This window comes from Pteropus vampyrus, unplaced genomic scaffold, assembly GCF_000151845.1.
Source record: "Pteropus vampyrus isolate Shadow unplaced genomic scaffold, Pvam_2.0 Scaffold41, whole genome shotgun sequence".
Classification (NCBI taxonomy): domain Eukaryota; kingdom Metazoa; phylum Chordata; class Mammalia; order Chiroptera; family Pteropodidae; genus Pteropus; species Pteropus vampyrus.
Genome location: NW_011888822.1, coordinates 6,409,993 through 6,425,488, shown reverse-complemented (window position 1 = coordinate 6,425,488; position 15,496 = coordinate 6,409,993). Strand labels below are relative to the sequence as shown.

The following is a 15,496-nucleotide window of genomic DNA, read 5'->3' as shown; positions in this document are numbered from 1 at the left end:
CAAACTTAATGATTAAGTTTTGTTATCTATATCCCACACAATTAACTATTGTGTGAACCAACAGATAAATCAGCAGAGAGTGTAACTTCCACAAGATCCTGGTTGCTCAATATAAGATGTGTCCTAGTCTCTCCTCTAAACACCGGTATTACTGATATCTTCTATCAGGCAAAAGACATACATAATTTATCCTATGAAGAAAATTTCATCCTAAAGTGATTTTTAACTTGATCATCGTTCCATTTCCCAAACAGAATTTGGACTAATTCATGGATAAACAACAGGGAAGACTCATAACGTGTGGATCAAGATATAGGGGAGCTTTGTTAGAAAACTCGGTATCAGTTTAATAGACTCCTACACCAAATTTAATCACTTATTTCCCCAATATTATTAGGATGCACACTAAACTGACAAGATCAAAATACTTTTCTAAGAATCATAACTTATTAGCATAATTCCTTCCTACTTAAAAAAAAAAAATCAATGAAACACATTTGAAGCCAAAGAATCATTATGAATGGTTATCATCAAGTGTCATTAGTAAGAACCTTTGTAAATTATATTAGGCACTAGAGAAAGATAATTATCTGACCAAAAAGGATCAGAATAAAATAAAGGTCTTCAAACAAATCAGCTATATCCTTATATTTATTATGCCTTAAAATATTTTCACTAAATGAGGACAGTAAGGCATCAGAGGTATAAACTTTGTCAGAGGCAGAGCTGTGGCTGAACTCAGGCAGAGTGGCTGCAAAGCCATGGTATGAACCACTATGTTCCAGGGCCTCCAAGACACAACAAATCCAACCCAGGAAGGCAGTAAGGGGACTCCAGAAGCATTTTGATCTTCTCAGTGACTGATCATTCCAGATTAGAACAGGAGGACGGAAGATTCCAAGATTCCCAAGGGAAAAAGAAACTCAGTACAAAAAAACGATATGATTTTGAGAGTCACACTTAAACGTATGAAAAAGGTAAATAATGCACCCCAGAAAGGGCAATTAGAAACTCCAAGAAAAAAAAAATGTAAGAAAGTTCATTCCCAATATGTTCGGCAAATTAAAATATTGGATAAATTTTAAAAAACTGATAGAGCATAAGGAGATAGTTCATTTGATTCTGATGCTGGAAACATCTCTTTCAGGGTGATGCAGGACTGATACAAAAGGCAGTATAACTCCAGCCCACTGCTTGGCCTTTATAATCATTCATAAAGTCTTAAATTCTAGTTCACTGGTGTTCAACTTTCAGAATCAATCCAGAAAAATCGCGAAAGAAGTGATTGTGGGTGAAGGATACGATGAAACTGTCATGTCTTGACATCTTGACAATCTAGGACAAAACTACAGCTGAGAAAAAGTCATTCCAGAAAGTGGGATTTGAAAGTTAAGGAGAGTAAGGTGGCAAAAAGGAAGTAACAATCTCGTCTTATAAAGACAAAGTTATGACACTGAAAGTTTGTGGGATGAGAAATAAAAACACGACTATGTGACTTAAAGTTTTTAAAATAATCAGAGGCATGAAATTTATATAACTGGAAAGCTAGAATGAGATAAGATTGGGGAGGAGTATCATGTGAGCTAAATCACATCTTCCATTCCAAAGACTCAACAGATTGTGCCCAAAACTGACAAATTAAGAAACAGACATTTATATATATTAACCAGAAATACAGGTATAATAAGAAAAATAGAAATAGTTAATGCAGGTTACCTTAGATAATAGGTCTAAATAGAGAAGGTTGAGGAAAAAACCTTTTGCTTTTCGTCATAAGTCCTTCTAAATTATTTGACTTGTTACTGATTGTATTACTTTGATATACAGATTTTACTTGTTTTACATTTAAATTGCCATTATTTTAGAAGATCATTTTTAAAATTAATTATTTCTATAATGTCCAAATCTGGCTTTTATTTTTTTTTCAGGCTTTTAATTTTTGAAACAATTTATAGACTTTCATAAAAGTTGCTAATACAGGGATTTCACATATACCCCATACCTAGCTCCCCTAATGTTAATAACTTAAATAACCAGACTATGATTATCAAAACCAGCTATTAGTCTTGCTACAATACTAACAGCTAAATTATAGACATTTCAATTTCACTAGCCTTCCCCTCTAATATCTTTTTTCTGTTTCAGGATCCAACCCAGGATCCCTCACTGCATTTGCTCATTGCGTCTCCTTAGTCTCCTCCTACATGTGACTACTTTTATCTTTACTTTTCATGACTTGGCTATTTTGTACATTGTCTCTCGATTTGAGTTTGTCTGATGTTTTCTCACAATCAGATTAAGATTACACACTTTTTGGCAAGAAGACCAATAAAGTGATATTGTGTGCTTCTTGGTATATCCTATTGGGGGTATATGATATCAATAGGTCTTACTACTTACTGGGGAGGTTAACCTTCGTCATTTGAAATAAAGTAGCGTCTGCCAGTTTTTCCAACTGTAAAATTATTATTTTCCCCTTTGTAATTGAAAAAAAGCTTCAGGAAAATACTTTGAAACTGTGACATTCGTTTGTTGATAAGTTAAATATATTTATCAGTTTTTATCTTTTAGACATGCATAATGAAGTATTTCAGGATTAAATAATATTATTCAGAAATCTTGAATTGGAAAACACTATTTATACTGCTTGAATTTTCATTTCTTAATTCAAACCAGTTTTAAAGGTATCAAGCAATCAACTCCAGAGCTTCTAGATTCATGCATACTGAAGTTTCTGCCACCAACATTTAAAACACAGGCATTGTGCACCCTCTAGTGTGTAATTCTATAACACGACTTTTGCATTGACAAGCTCGATAACAAAAAGTTATTTTCACAAAGGAAAAGAAACGTCTTTATAGAGAGAAGGCTATTTCTGATTCTACACCAGTTAATAAATTATCTGTTAATTACTTGGCTATGTGCAAAACAGCATTTTTTGATAATCATACTCTAGTTATTTGAGTTATTAACATTTTAATACCAATCAACTTTTTCTCGCCTATTGTGCTGTTTCTCAGAACATATGCTAAAGCCCAGGGACAAAAATTAGAAGGCTAAAATCAGTCATGTGTTTTTAAGCAACCTTAACAAAGGCTAGATGAAGGACGATGTTGAAATCAGTGCCTGATTGAGAAGAACCTCTTGTGTTTTGCCTAATGGCTCCATTCCTATCTTTTAGAATCCTCTAATGCTCAGAAATTGTGTTCCACTTCAAGTTAACAGATTTGGTTCAAGTCTTACAGACACATTACCACTTTATTTTCCTATGATTTACTGAAAAATTCTAAGAGGAATAAACAGTGAATTTATCTGCGAGTCATGAGCAGGAAGCAAAGTATAATAAGAAACGAAGGCTTTGGAATCATACAGGCTTAGCCTCTGCTTCCAGTTCTGCCACATACTAGCTGTATTGCTTAACTTTTACAAACTTAACTTTTAAAAAAACAAAGGTTAATATCTTACAGTTTCATCTAAGAATTAGAAAAATATATGTGAAATATATAATCGGAATTCAAATTGTAACTAGTAGTATATGATCCCAAGGTAATATGCAAGCAGGTGGTCAAACCTATAGGTAAACATTTTCAATAGTTCCTTTAAATAATTCCTTTCAACCACAATCCTTGAATTACATATAAAAATATAGATTTTACCTTCATAATTTGTTTTTTTAATACATATAGTCTCTTCCTCAATACTCCTTAAAAGATGGTGTTTGTTCAGAAAATAACATAGTACATAGTACTGAGACTCTCAAGAGTAATTTTTGACCCACACAGTATTCGTTGTATATAATTTGCATATCTGATGAAGAATTTTCTTCATAAATAAGTTGTTTACTATTTTCATGTCATTTCAAAAAAGTATTTTACATATACAAAATATTCAAAGGAGCAATCTTAACTAGAAATGACAAAATTAAAATAAGGACTATTTGTGGAAGACACAAGAATACCAGGAAATACGATTTTTTTTTTTTTACAAAAAAGAGAAAATTAACTTAGTGGAAGTGCAGAAAGTTTATATGGTAGAAAACCACTAACTTGCCTGGGAATTAAGTGAGGATGTCATAATTCTTGCCAAATGCTTCTTAACCTGAGCATGTGTTGGAGATTTGAAATACCTAAGTACTTAAAACTAGACTACTTCTGAGAAGCAAGTATGATTAAGTCATTGGTTTGTTCATCAAATATTTTCTGAGTGTGCTATGTGTCAAGTACTCTTCTAGGTATTGGGTTAAGTAGGGAACAAAATAGACAATAGGTACCTCGTGGTGCGGTGTGAAGGAAGCAGGTAATAAGTCTGTAAACAAAAAATGAAGATAATTTCAGATAATGGTGCATGCTAGGTACCACGTAAGTGATCGGAGTTGGGGTAGGCCTGCTTTGGCTAAAGTTGTCACAGAAGACGCCTCAGGGAAGAGATGTGTGAACTAACACCTAAATAATAAGAGCAAATCATGCAAACATATGCAATCATGCAATCATGCAATCATGTGCACATACAAGCCACTGTTCTTCATGAACATCTCTGTTGAAGTAGATTCTCTATATTTGTTTGTGTCCTCTGATTAACTTTTGTTTTAATATCAGTTGCTGAGAACTCATTTTCCCCAAAGTTCTGGCACTTATGCCTATCTAAAGGTTCAAAGACCAAAGATATAAATATAGACTATTAATCTTAAATATATATTTTCCTCCCCAGAAAAATTTATCTGCATATAAGTACAAAATATACAGCTCACCAAAGGGGTTAAGATCATGGACTCTGAGTCCTTAGTTCTCTTCGTTACTAGAGGTGAGACTATTAATAAACCACAACCTTCCTAAGATTCATGTTCTATAAAGCAGGGATCATGTTTTGGATTATTGAAAGGATTTTATGAAATAGTGCTTGCAAAAAATTTAGTACAGTGGCTGGAACATTTTAAGTAATTAGTAAGCATTAGCTGTTATTTTAATTGTGCTTTACATATTTTTTCAAGGAAAGTATTTGCAGATGAATATGTCAATACTGGTATTCTGAGATCTTAATTTTAAAATCAAAACTGTATAAAAAATAAGTAACTTTGACGGAAACTTATGTTTTCAGAATAATTCAGAAAGAACACCACATGATTTTTAAAGAAGAGTTTTCATATGTGCCCAAAAGAACAAAGGTGGCAGAAAAGGAATAAAAACAGACATTATAGTTTACAGAGTAGAACTGAATGCCTAAAAATCGTGATCTAGACAAATGTTCTGCATGTGAACAACAGAGTACCAAAGTATGCGGCTGAAGCCAAAGGTGCAATAAACGGTACAAGGGATGGAACTTGAGCTAGGCTTGAATAGACAGAATTTGGCAAATATTGTACGGGTTGTTCGGTAATAGTAGTCTCAACTGCCTTCTTTACTGTCTTCACTTACTACACTGAAAAATCACATACATGCTCAACTTCTCAATCCCCTTGTTACTCAAGGAGGCCCTAAGACACCTGGCCCAAAAATGCTTTTGTTTTCCAGGTAACCAGAGTGACAGATAAAGCTAGTATTGTCTCCTGTCCTTTCCTACTTGTTCATGCTTAGAAAGGAGCCGCAATGCCTAAAAGTGCAGCAACCATATTGTGATCATGAGTAAATTAGGCAGAGTATTAAGGTTAGCCAAGCAGAATGAAAGAGCCTGGATCCTCAATGCCCTCATTTAATTAGTAACCACCTCCAGAATTCTTGTTATAGAAGGGGAAAAAACTCTTACTCGGTACAGCCATTGTAGTCTGATTTCCTGCTATTTGCAGCCTAAATGCAATCAAAATCGACAAAGATGAAGGAAGAATATATTTCACATGAGACGAAAAACACAAACAAAGGAACACCATAAACAGAGCTGCTTCAACATTATGGTTTTATGATGTTAACATTTAAAATGAAGAATTAACTTTCACCTTTATCCAATAGCTTTCTTATATGTTTACACTGAAGAGTCATGTTACTGCATTTACATCCCAGTAAACCCTACGCATAGGAACTGGTATGCCTTCAGGATAACATGGCCAACATGCAACGATGCAAATAGGCAGCCTTTTCAAATTGTACAAGTGCAAATGAAATTCGTCCAAAGAATGAGAAAAGTAAACAGCAGCTGGTTTCATATAAACAAAACATGGGAAAATATGTGCTAAAGGGCTAAAGTAATTTTTCTACATTAAGATAATTTTACTAAATTGTTCTTTCTAAAAATGTTTATTTAAGAGATGATGAAAAACTGTAAGCTAAAGTCCATGTTTGAGGAGTAATAATTTTAGATTCTTGTATTAAAAAATGAACTAAATGAACTACCATTCATTCACTCTTTACAGACCATCTCTACAGTAAAGTTATAATAATGTAAATGCAATTAAGTGACTCATTTTATAAACCTCTGTGATTAAAGGGGATATTTCATTTTCATTTGTTTAATATTCATATTAATAAATATGTCTTATTATACATTTACTGAAACCCTGAACAATAAAATAGTGGACAAATTCCAAGAGCAAACAGATTTTTTTCTTTTCCCATGAAGCTAACATTATGGAATTTTAACAGATGTTCTATTTGGTCATAGTTAATAAAATGAATTATGTAGGATTAAAATAGGGTTCAATAAGTTTGCATTGGATTTTAACTGAAAAACAATTTCACAATAAAAGTTTGGAAAGATTTATAGTCACTTTTTTCCTTTCAAATGGAATTACTAAGATGTAGAAAATAAGTAAATTACACCTCTTACTCCTTTTCTAATGAAACCAGGCTTATAAAAACTGTTTTCAAAGTTTAAGAACACTGAAATCTTAGAAAATTATATATTTTTTGGTATTTCATCACCTATCTAATGCAAAGATCCTCTAATGTAGTGTATCCAAAGGCTGAACCACCAACCTATGTAATTCCAACTCCCCTAAAAGCTCGCCTCAGCATTCTGAAATGAGCATGGTGTCTAGAAGCAGCTGAACAAAAAAATAATCAAACTTAAAGAAATAAAAAAACAAATATTTACTGAGTGCTGACTTTGTGGAAGGCATTATTCTAGAGCCTATGCATGCTACAAAGAGATAAAAATTCAATTGCTGTTTTCAAGAAGAACTTATATGCTATCTGAGAAGACAAGGCATAGTTACATGTAATCAGACAGAATGGAAATGTAAAGACAAACCAGAAACAAAAGAAAGATGTAAGTCAAAGAAAACAAGTTCATACAAACACACACAGAGACAGATACACAGCATTGTGATACAAGGAAAAAAAATTCTTATCAGCTAGAACTTTTTTTTGCCCTTTTACTAACATGAAAGCAGGAACTAGTACACAGACTTAAGGATATTAAATAAGTAATAGAGGTTCTTGCTCTAGTCGCTTCATAACATTTTTCAATGGAAAACATTCAAGTGTTCCAGTCTCAGTAAGAAAGCCTTCCTAAAAATGGGTAATCTTATTTGGGAAATAAATTGCTGTAAATAATCAATCTGACCCAAATGAGAATAATCATAAAAATTTTCCAGCCCATTTATCTTACCAATTTTGATCAGCTCAACCACCAACACTCTCCATTTGCAGCTGAAAAGCTTTACAAGTAATAACAGCTGGCCTCTACTTCAAACACACCTACTGTTACCCATCATCATGAAATGGCATGCACGTCTTTAAATGTAGATAGATCAACGTTGCATCCTTGTTCAAGAACCTAACAACCTAGAGGCAGGTTTCTCTACTCAATCTCCCAAGCAGACCTCTCTATTGCTGTCATACCTCCTTCCTGAGACTGCTGCGAGATTTCAACAAGAAAAATCTATGCAAAGTTCCTAGCACAGATGGGCAAACTTGGGCACAGAGAAGTTTATTAACTTGCCAAGAGCAGACAGCTGGTAAGAGACAGAGTTGCATTTTATACATAGGTGTTATTTCCTGTCAAAAGCCCTTTCAGTTACCAAGAATATTAACTAACATAGTTAACATTTCTTGAACACCTACTATGTGACAGGCTCTGTAGAAAGCATCTCACATCGATCTCATTTAATTCTGACAATAACTTTAGCATAATTTAATCAGTTCACAGTAAATAAATCAGATCTCAAATATATGTCAGATGTCCAGTCTTACTTTAAAAGTACAGTGAGATCATTTTTACCTCTTAGATTGCTAGTACCATTAGCAAGGCAGAAGAAAACAAAGAGCTCCTATATTGTTGGCAAAAACATCAACTGGTAGTTCCATGAAGGGCAATTTGGTGATATGTATCAAAATTACAAATGCCTATACACCTTTAACCAAGCAATTCCACTTTTTTAGCATATAACCTACAAGCATCCTTTACCATGTACAAAATGACACAGGAACAACACATTTATTATAGCATGCTTGTAATATCCACCAATGAGGAACTGGCTATAAATAAACAGTGGTTCATTTGTACAATGGAGTACTAAGCAATTATAAAGAAGAGAGGGGCTCTTTATGAAAAGTGGTATAAAATGGTGTCCAAAATATTTTGGTTAAGAAAATAAACAAGATACAAAACATCTAAGACAGAGTGGCTCTGAAAAAAAAACACACAAGAGACTTCTATAACACGGAGAGTCTGAGGGAAAAGGAACTTAGTGTGCAGACAACAGAACTGGGAAAAATACTTTGAAGGATGATCATAGAGGTTCCTGTTTCCAGTCACTAGATTAGGGGAAATTTTCACTGCCCAAAGTAGACAATAAGGGTAAATAACTTTGGAAAGCTGCTATATGTACTTAAAAGTGAACTTTTCAATCAGAAAGTCTGAAGGCTTCAATGAACTTATAGAACAGTTTGAGGGCCTCAATGAACTTATAGAACAGGTTGAATGACTTATTTTGGTCTGCTTGAGTGCTTGATTTTGAATGCACGTGTTTGACTGTATGTACAATAGAATTTGATGTGAGACTTGCTTTCATCAAAGCCTGGTAGTAAAACTGGAGAGAGAAGGGGAAACAACCCTCACCTATCTCAAAGGTCTTTAGTGGCCACTCTTATCAACCAAAAAGAAACTGGGAATTATTCATTACCAAAATGGCAATATCCTGCCATTGAGATACAATCAGCATCTCACTGTCATATTTGTGTAGACAAGAGTCAAACACCAATAATTCATCCTCCAAACTCTAGGCAACATATGTCAGGCTCTTGCAAGGGCTTTTCCATGTGCTCCACTCCAGTCCCCTGGCAAACAACCAGCTAGGGTGAGTTGTTCAACCTCTCCCCCTAGCAAACACCCCACCTGGTCGAATGCTTTCTTAAAGCAGCCTTACTTGGCTTCAGGTAAAGGAAAATCACTCTTGCCTCTTCAATAGGTGTGAAAACCCCAATTCTGCTTAGTCAAGGTACACGTGTTCCTTCACACCTTGTGCCTTTGCATCTGCCTGTCTCCTTGACTATTCTAACTGCCATTCCTTCAAGAATTAAGTCAAAACTAATTTTCACTAATGCAACAAAATACTAATTGAGTACCACTCCAACACTGCTTCTTCTATAATCCTAGCTGCATCTTGTGCATACGTATCATTACAGCACTATCACACTGCACTGTAAAGTGTCTAATCCCATTTCCCCACCAGAACATGAATTCTTTGGGGCAGAAATGTTCTGTGTGGTGCCCAACACATATGAGATACTCTTAAAGAGATTGCTAAATAGAATTTGTGGATAAAACACATTTGCTGAACTTAAGCTATTTCTATTTCTTTTGAAACATCTTGCCTTTCCCTGCTTTCTTCTTTTAAAGAAGTCCTAATTCACATCCAAGATCATGAGGCTGCTCTCCATAGAATTCTCAGGACAATGGACTTTCTGAAATCAGCCTGGCTAAGAAGGCAGCTGTGATTTTGCTCCCCACTTCCATCTTATTGCAATAACACCACTGCACCACAATGCCTGGCCACGTCTAATTTGGCCAAGATCATGAGGCAAATGAACGCTGAAAGGGTGAGGTAAATAGTATAATCGGCTGACCTAACTTTAACTTAGACTCAAGTCTAAAATTCATAGAAACTAAAATAATTTAGAACGTAAGGGATAAGCATGCAATCTCTACAAACATCAAATGTAGTAAAAAAAAAAAAACATGTGATAGCATTCATAAAATCTAAAGAACATACAATCTATTTTATAATGCATGGATTCAAACATCAATCTCACTCTAATGGTCTATGGCTAGGGAGATAAAACTATTTTTAAAAAATTGTACACAGAATAAACTTATAAAGTTCCCTGGTGATTTTCACTAAGGCTTCCGAGTATTTTCTTACTGAAATAATCATACAAGCTCTTGGCAAAAAGATTTGATTTTGGCGTGAGAACAATGTAAGAATTGAAACTATTTATAATGCAAAAATTTTGTTTAAAGCAGACATATCACTTCTTATTTTTCTCATTTTGAAAAATTGCAATGTTTTGCTCAGCAATAATTTTTCTCTCATTCTATAAGAGAATCTGTACAAAAGCAATATTTCAACTAAAATCAGTTCTGAAAGATCTTTTATGAATACGAATAATGCAAAAGACCTCAATTAAATTGCCAACAAAGCACTGCCATTTTGAATAAACAAAGTCATCTCAGGAAGGTCACACTATTTGCAAGAATTGCAGCCTAGAAATTAATTACAAGTGTGATATATGTCAAAACAAATTTTTAAAAGAATGGAATGCAGTTGTAACCATGTGTTTTATCTATTTATTTGTATGCAAAACCAGTATTCTCTGGCATGTAATTATATTAATTTATTCAGCATCTCTCAGAAAAATAAAAAAGGTTCATTGGTCCCCCTGCCTTTTTCCTGCACTCAGCAAAATCTGAGTAACACATGCTTAGTGAGAAAATAAGTACAGAAGATATAGAACAGGTGATATTTTTGAAAGGCAGAAGTCATCTTCACACAAATGACCAATTCTGAAACATCCCATTTGCCTTCAAAAGAAATTTTTCAAAGATATACATCACCTACATAAAACTACACTAAAGGTTGTTACCTTGCACAAATCGAAGCTTTAAATAGCAGTGCCAGTGTTTCATAAAGAAGACTATAATCTATAGTACAAAACAAACGAACAAAAAATCTACCTGGGAATATAATTAGGGATTTCAAAGAATTTTAAGATTCTGCTAATTGTGACAATATTTATTTAAATTTAAAACATTTTCCTAAATGAATAGCATCCAAGTAACTCCAAAGAGAAAACGAATGTATGCAGAGTGGGCAAGTTAGGAGTGGAAGATGTCACCACAGGGAAGTCACCACAAGGAGACAGGTGGGTGCTCCATGGAGCCACCTCCAGCTCCGGTACTGGAGCTGCTGGCAGCGGCCGTCAGCAGCCAGCATTGCCAGCAGTGTTTTCTAGGTCAATATCCAGTTGGATTCACTGGACTAGGCAGCATGGGGAATCCAATAGCAAAAAAATCTCTTTAAACATGGTTATCCACTCATTATTTATGAGGTATATGCATGCAGAGTTTCAAGAAGCAGGTGAACAGGTAGTGTCCTCTCCAGCAGCATGTAGTTGAAAAAAGCTGATAGAATTATTACAGTGTTGCCTACCAGTATTAATGCAATAGAAGCCTATTCTGGAGTAAATAGAATTCTAAAATATGAGTAGAGAAAGGCTCACTATTAATGGATTCAAGTACTATTGATCCTGTGGTTTTGAAGGAATTGGCCAAAGTTGAGAAAATGGGAGCAGTTTTCATGGATGCCCCTGTTTCTGGTGGTGTGGGAGCTGCTCAGTCTGGGCACCATACGTTTACAGTGGGAGGAGCTAAAGATGAATTTGCTGCTGCCCAAAAACTGCTGGGTGCATGGGCTCTGATGTGATGTACTGTGGAGCTGTGGGGACCCAGCAGGCTGCAAAGATCTGCAATGATATGCTGCTAGCTATTAACAAGATTGGAACCACTGAAGCTATGAATCTTGGAATCAAGTTAGGGCTTGAACCAAAACTATTGGCTAAAATCCTACATATGAGCTCAGGACAGTGTTGTTCAAGTGAAACTTACAATCCTGTACCTTGGGGTGATGGATGGAGGTCCCTCCTCCGCTAATTACTATCAGGGTAGATTTGGAGCAACACTCACAGATAAGGATCCTGGATTAGCACAAGACTCTGCTACCAGTAAAAAGAGCTCTATCCTCCTGGGCAGTCAAGCCCACCAGATCTACAGGATGATGTATGTGAAAGGATACTCAAAGAAAGACTTCTCATCCGTGTTCCAATTTCTACAAGAGGAAGAGACCTTTTAAGCTTATACTTTGGCTATAGACGCTGTTGGAAACCAAATTCTGTCCTGAGCCTCCTTAAAGATCACTACACAAGTAAATGAGTTTAATCAAAAAAAATCTATCTGCTTTTGATTACTAAGTCACCATAAACCCTAGGATTTTTCATCCATTTTTAACTGTTTGCTCTTTTTATCTTTTTAGTGAACATACATTATCTGAATTCTTTTTCTGTAAGCCACCCATGGTTTATGCTAATTAGCTAACTAACCTTTTTCAAATATTTGATCCTTGATCACCTTCAACTAAATCGCTGCATATTTCAATCAGGATATTATTTACTTCACTTCACAAATAAAACCAAATATTTTTCAGTAGGATGAAACTGATCTTAAAGAGAAAAACAAAAGAAATCAGTGTGGGGAAAGAAGGTAGAGAAAGGGAAAGTATAGTGAATTACGTATGACCTATGTCCCTCAGGAAGTTTGTCCTGTTAACCAGGTGGTGATACTTCTGCATTACTGAGGTTATTGATTTATTTTCCATGGACTTGATAAAGCAAAAGAACTCTTTGCTACATGTTTTATAATCTGAACTCCATTACAGCCTCTTAGTGTGTCCATCTTATAACAATTCTAAATAGAACCATGTTACTTTGAATTCAAATAAATTTCTATGCTGATAATAAGAAAAAAGGGTATGCAGATGTTATTTTGTGATTTAATAGAAAATTATGTCTCAATCCTTTTTACAATGTATACATATATCAAATCATCATGCTGTACACTTTAAATACCTTACTATTTTATTTGCCAATTATATTGCAATATAGCTGGGGGGTTGGAGTGGGGGGTACTGCAAAATTTAAACTCATTAAAAAAGAAAAAAGAAAATTATGTCCCAAATCAAAGACTTCTCTTATAACTCACATACCTATAACTTTTGAATTTCAAAATAGCATCTTCTACATGAGGCAAAAATTAAAACATGCTTCCTGCAGTAATATACTGAAATCATTTTGCTTTTTTAAGGAGGGGGAGGAGGGGAGGAGGGGAAGAAAGGGAGAGGAGGAGGGAGAAGAAATTTACCACATATTAAATCACACAAGTTGTGGGTCAGAAGGCACAGGAGGTGAAATGGCTCACTCCCAGGCATACCTGCAGTACCAGGACTCTAGGCCAGACTGAACTTCCCAGTTCATCATCATATTTTGTAATCAGGAAAACAAGAGTTAACTACATGATAGAGACTTTTGAGATACTTGTCTCTCAGAGCAGTGGCCCCAACCTTTTCGGCACCCAGGACCAGTGCTCCTATGAGAATTTAATGCCTGATGATCTAAGGCGGAGCTGAGATGGTGATGCTAGCGATGGCGAGTGGCTGCACATACAGATGAAGCTTCGCTTGCTCAATGCCCCTCACCTCCTGCCCTGTTCCTAACAGGCCAAACACCAGTCCAGTCTGCGGCCTGGAGGTTGGGGACCCCTATCTTAGAGTGCTTCTTTCACTACCAAATTCTGTGTATTATAATATTTAACTTGATATCTTGCCCTTTGTAGTTATTTCCTAAATATTTCAGCTACAACAGACATTTAGCCACTCTAGAAGTACAAAGAAGCTACAGGATGGACCATTCTTATCACCGGGATCGCCCTTTCAGCAAACTCCTTCTATCCATTTATTAGATGCAAGAACCAAGATAAGACTAAACGGTGTTTTTAAAAGTGATAATTTCCTTCTTTAATTTTTAAACCAGTTTCACCAAATAAGTTTACTGAACAAAGCATATCATTTTTGTACTTCAATGTTGGAAATTAAGTTAGTCACCTCTCTTAAAACCGTGCTTTTGTAGCCTCGATACAATCCTTGGATACCCTGAAACAAACAAAAGGCAGAAAATTCAGAAAATCAGAATAGCAGAAATTTGTGAATGACATTCTAAATAAATCATATTTACCTTTTCTAAAGTTTGAGTTGTAAAATGTTCACAATGGCCACAGTTCTGTAAGAGGTTAAAGAACTAGCCTAAGGTATGCAAAGCTCAGGTCAGCTCCCTTTAAAATGGGAACATCTCTAGCAATAAAATTGACTACATATTAATGTAGCTTTAGTGGCTTTCAAAATTTCTTCTCCTGAAAAGAATACTTAAGATGTTTTAACTAAATACATTTCCAGAAGCAAATGTACACAGCATGCTGATTACCCTTTCATATAAAAACAGAATTATATTTCATAGTTTCAATCAAAAGACATCAGAAATTCCTTAATAAACTCTTAGTAGCGTTAAATACCTCTGGACAAGCTTTGGCTTATCCGTTTAACTGTCTACATGAATAAACAGGGACCTTCTACCGTCTGGATTGATCTCATTCATACAATTAAATATTCAGTATCTCCTCACAGAGGGACCATTAAGAATAACTTTTCTAAAACCTAGACCCATTGAAATTTCCATGTGATTGACTTTTATAAAACAACAACAACAACAACAACAAAAACATTAAGGTTTCTCTAAAAAGTATACAGGAAGCAGCTCAATGGTCCCTAGTAACATGGCCAGGAGGAATGATTTCTGACCCACAGCTTAACACTAACCAGTAAGAAGAATTACATTTGACATAAACATTATGACACTGGTCATTAACATCAGTCTATTACTACACTTCTCTTCCATGGGTCCTCAAATTCTGTAATGACGTTTTAATATATCTTCATTCATTTTACATATTTACTATTTATTCCATATCTGAATCCAAAAGAACTATATAGGATGATTACAATGTAGGACACATATACAACAGTGGCACTCAATATGTGTTTGTTTAGAAATTTTAAAAATGAAAATAAAAATTCGAAAACAAAGGAAAAAACATTGACAATTTTAGCATAAAAAGTTACTATAACTAGACATTACATTTAGCTTTAAGGTCTCATCTAGGACTCCTAAGACTCATAGTATTCCTACTAGCTACTATAAAATTTTTCTCAATCAAGAAGAGCTTAAAAACACATCTTACCTCTTGATATAAGATGTTTGAGAAAATTTGAAATGTTCTCAAAGAAGCTGAAACCTGTGCCCTCTGCTTAACTACTTCAGAAGGAACTCGAATCAGGCAGGCAACCTAAAATATATAAATTTAATTATATCCTAGCAAAGTAATAACTGTTATGAAAATTGAAATTTTTTCAAAAGCGAAAATTATAGTATCAAAAAACATATTGTACAGGCTTAGTGCAAGACAT

At 34.8% G+C, this 15,496-nt stretch overlaps 1 protein-coding gene and 1 pseudogene across 4 annotated transcripts in view; one reads left to right on the top strand and one right to left on the bottom strand.

The window, feature by feature from the left end:
• The window catches only part of SLC25A26 (solute carrier family 25 member 26), a 153,741-nt gene that overhangs the window by 97,654 nt on the left and 40,591 nt on the right, over positions 1–15,496 (bottom strand). For 3 of the 4 annotated variants that reach the window (XR_895798.2, XM_023529698.1, XM_011358471.2), the window contains 2 exons: positions 15,271–15,375; positions 14,081–14,128 (listed from right to left, as the gene is read on the bottom strand). The exons of the other annotated variant lie outside the window; for it this stretch is intronic. Coding sequence is in view for 2 of the 3 variants with exons in the window: in XM_023529698.1 (XP_023385466.1) it covers positions 14,081–14,128; positions 15,271–15,375 (153 nt within the window). In the remaining variant the exon portion in view is untranslated. The remainder of the gene's footprint in view (positions 1–14,080; positions 14,129–15,270; positions 15,376–15,496) is intronic. 4 annotated transcript variants of the gene reach the window in all.
• LOC105291007 lies at positions 11,303–12,959 on the top strand (annotated as a pseudogene).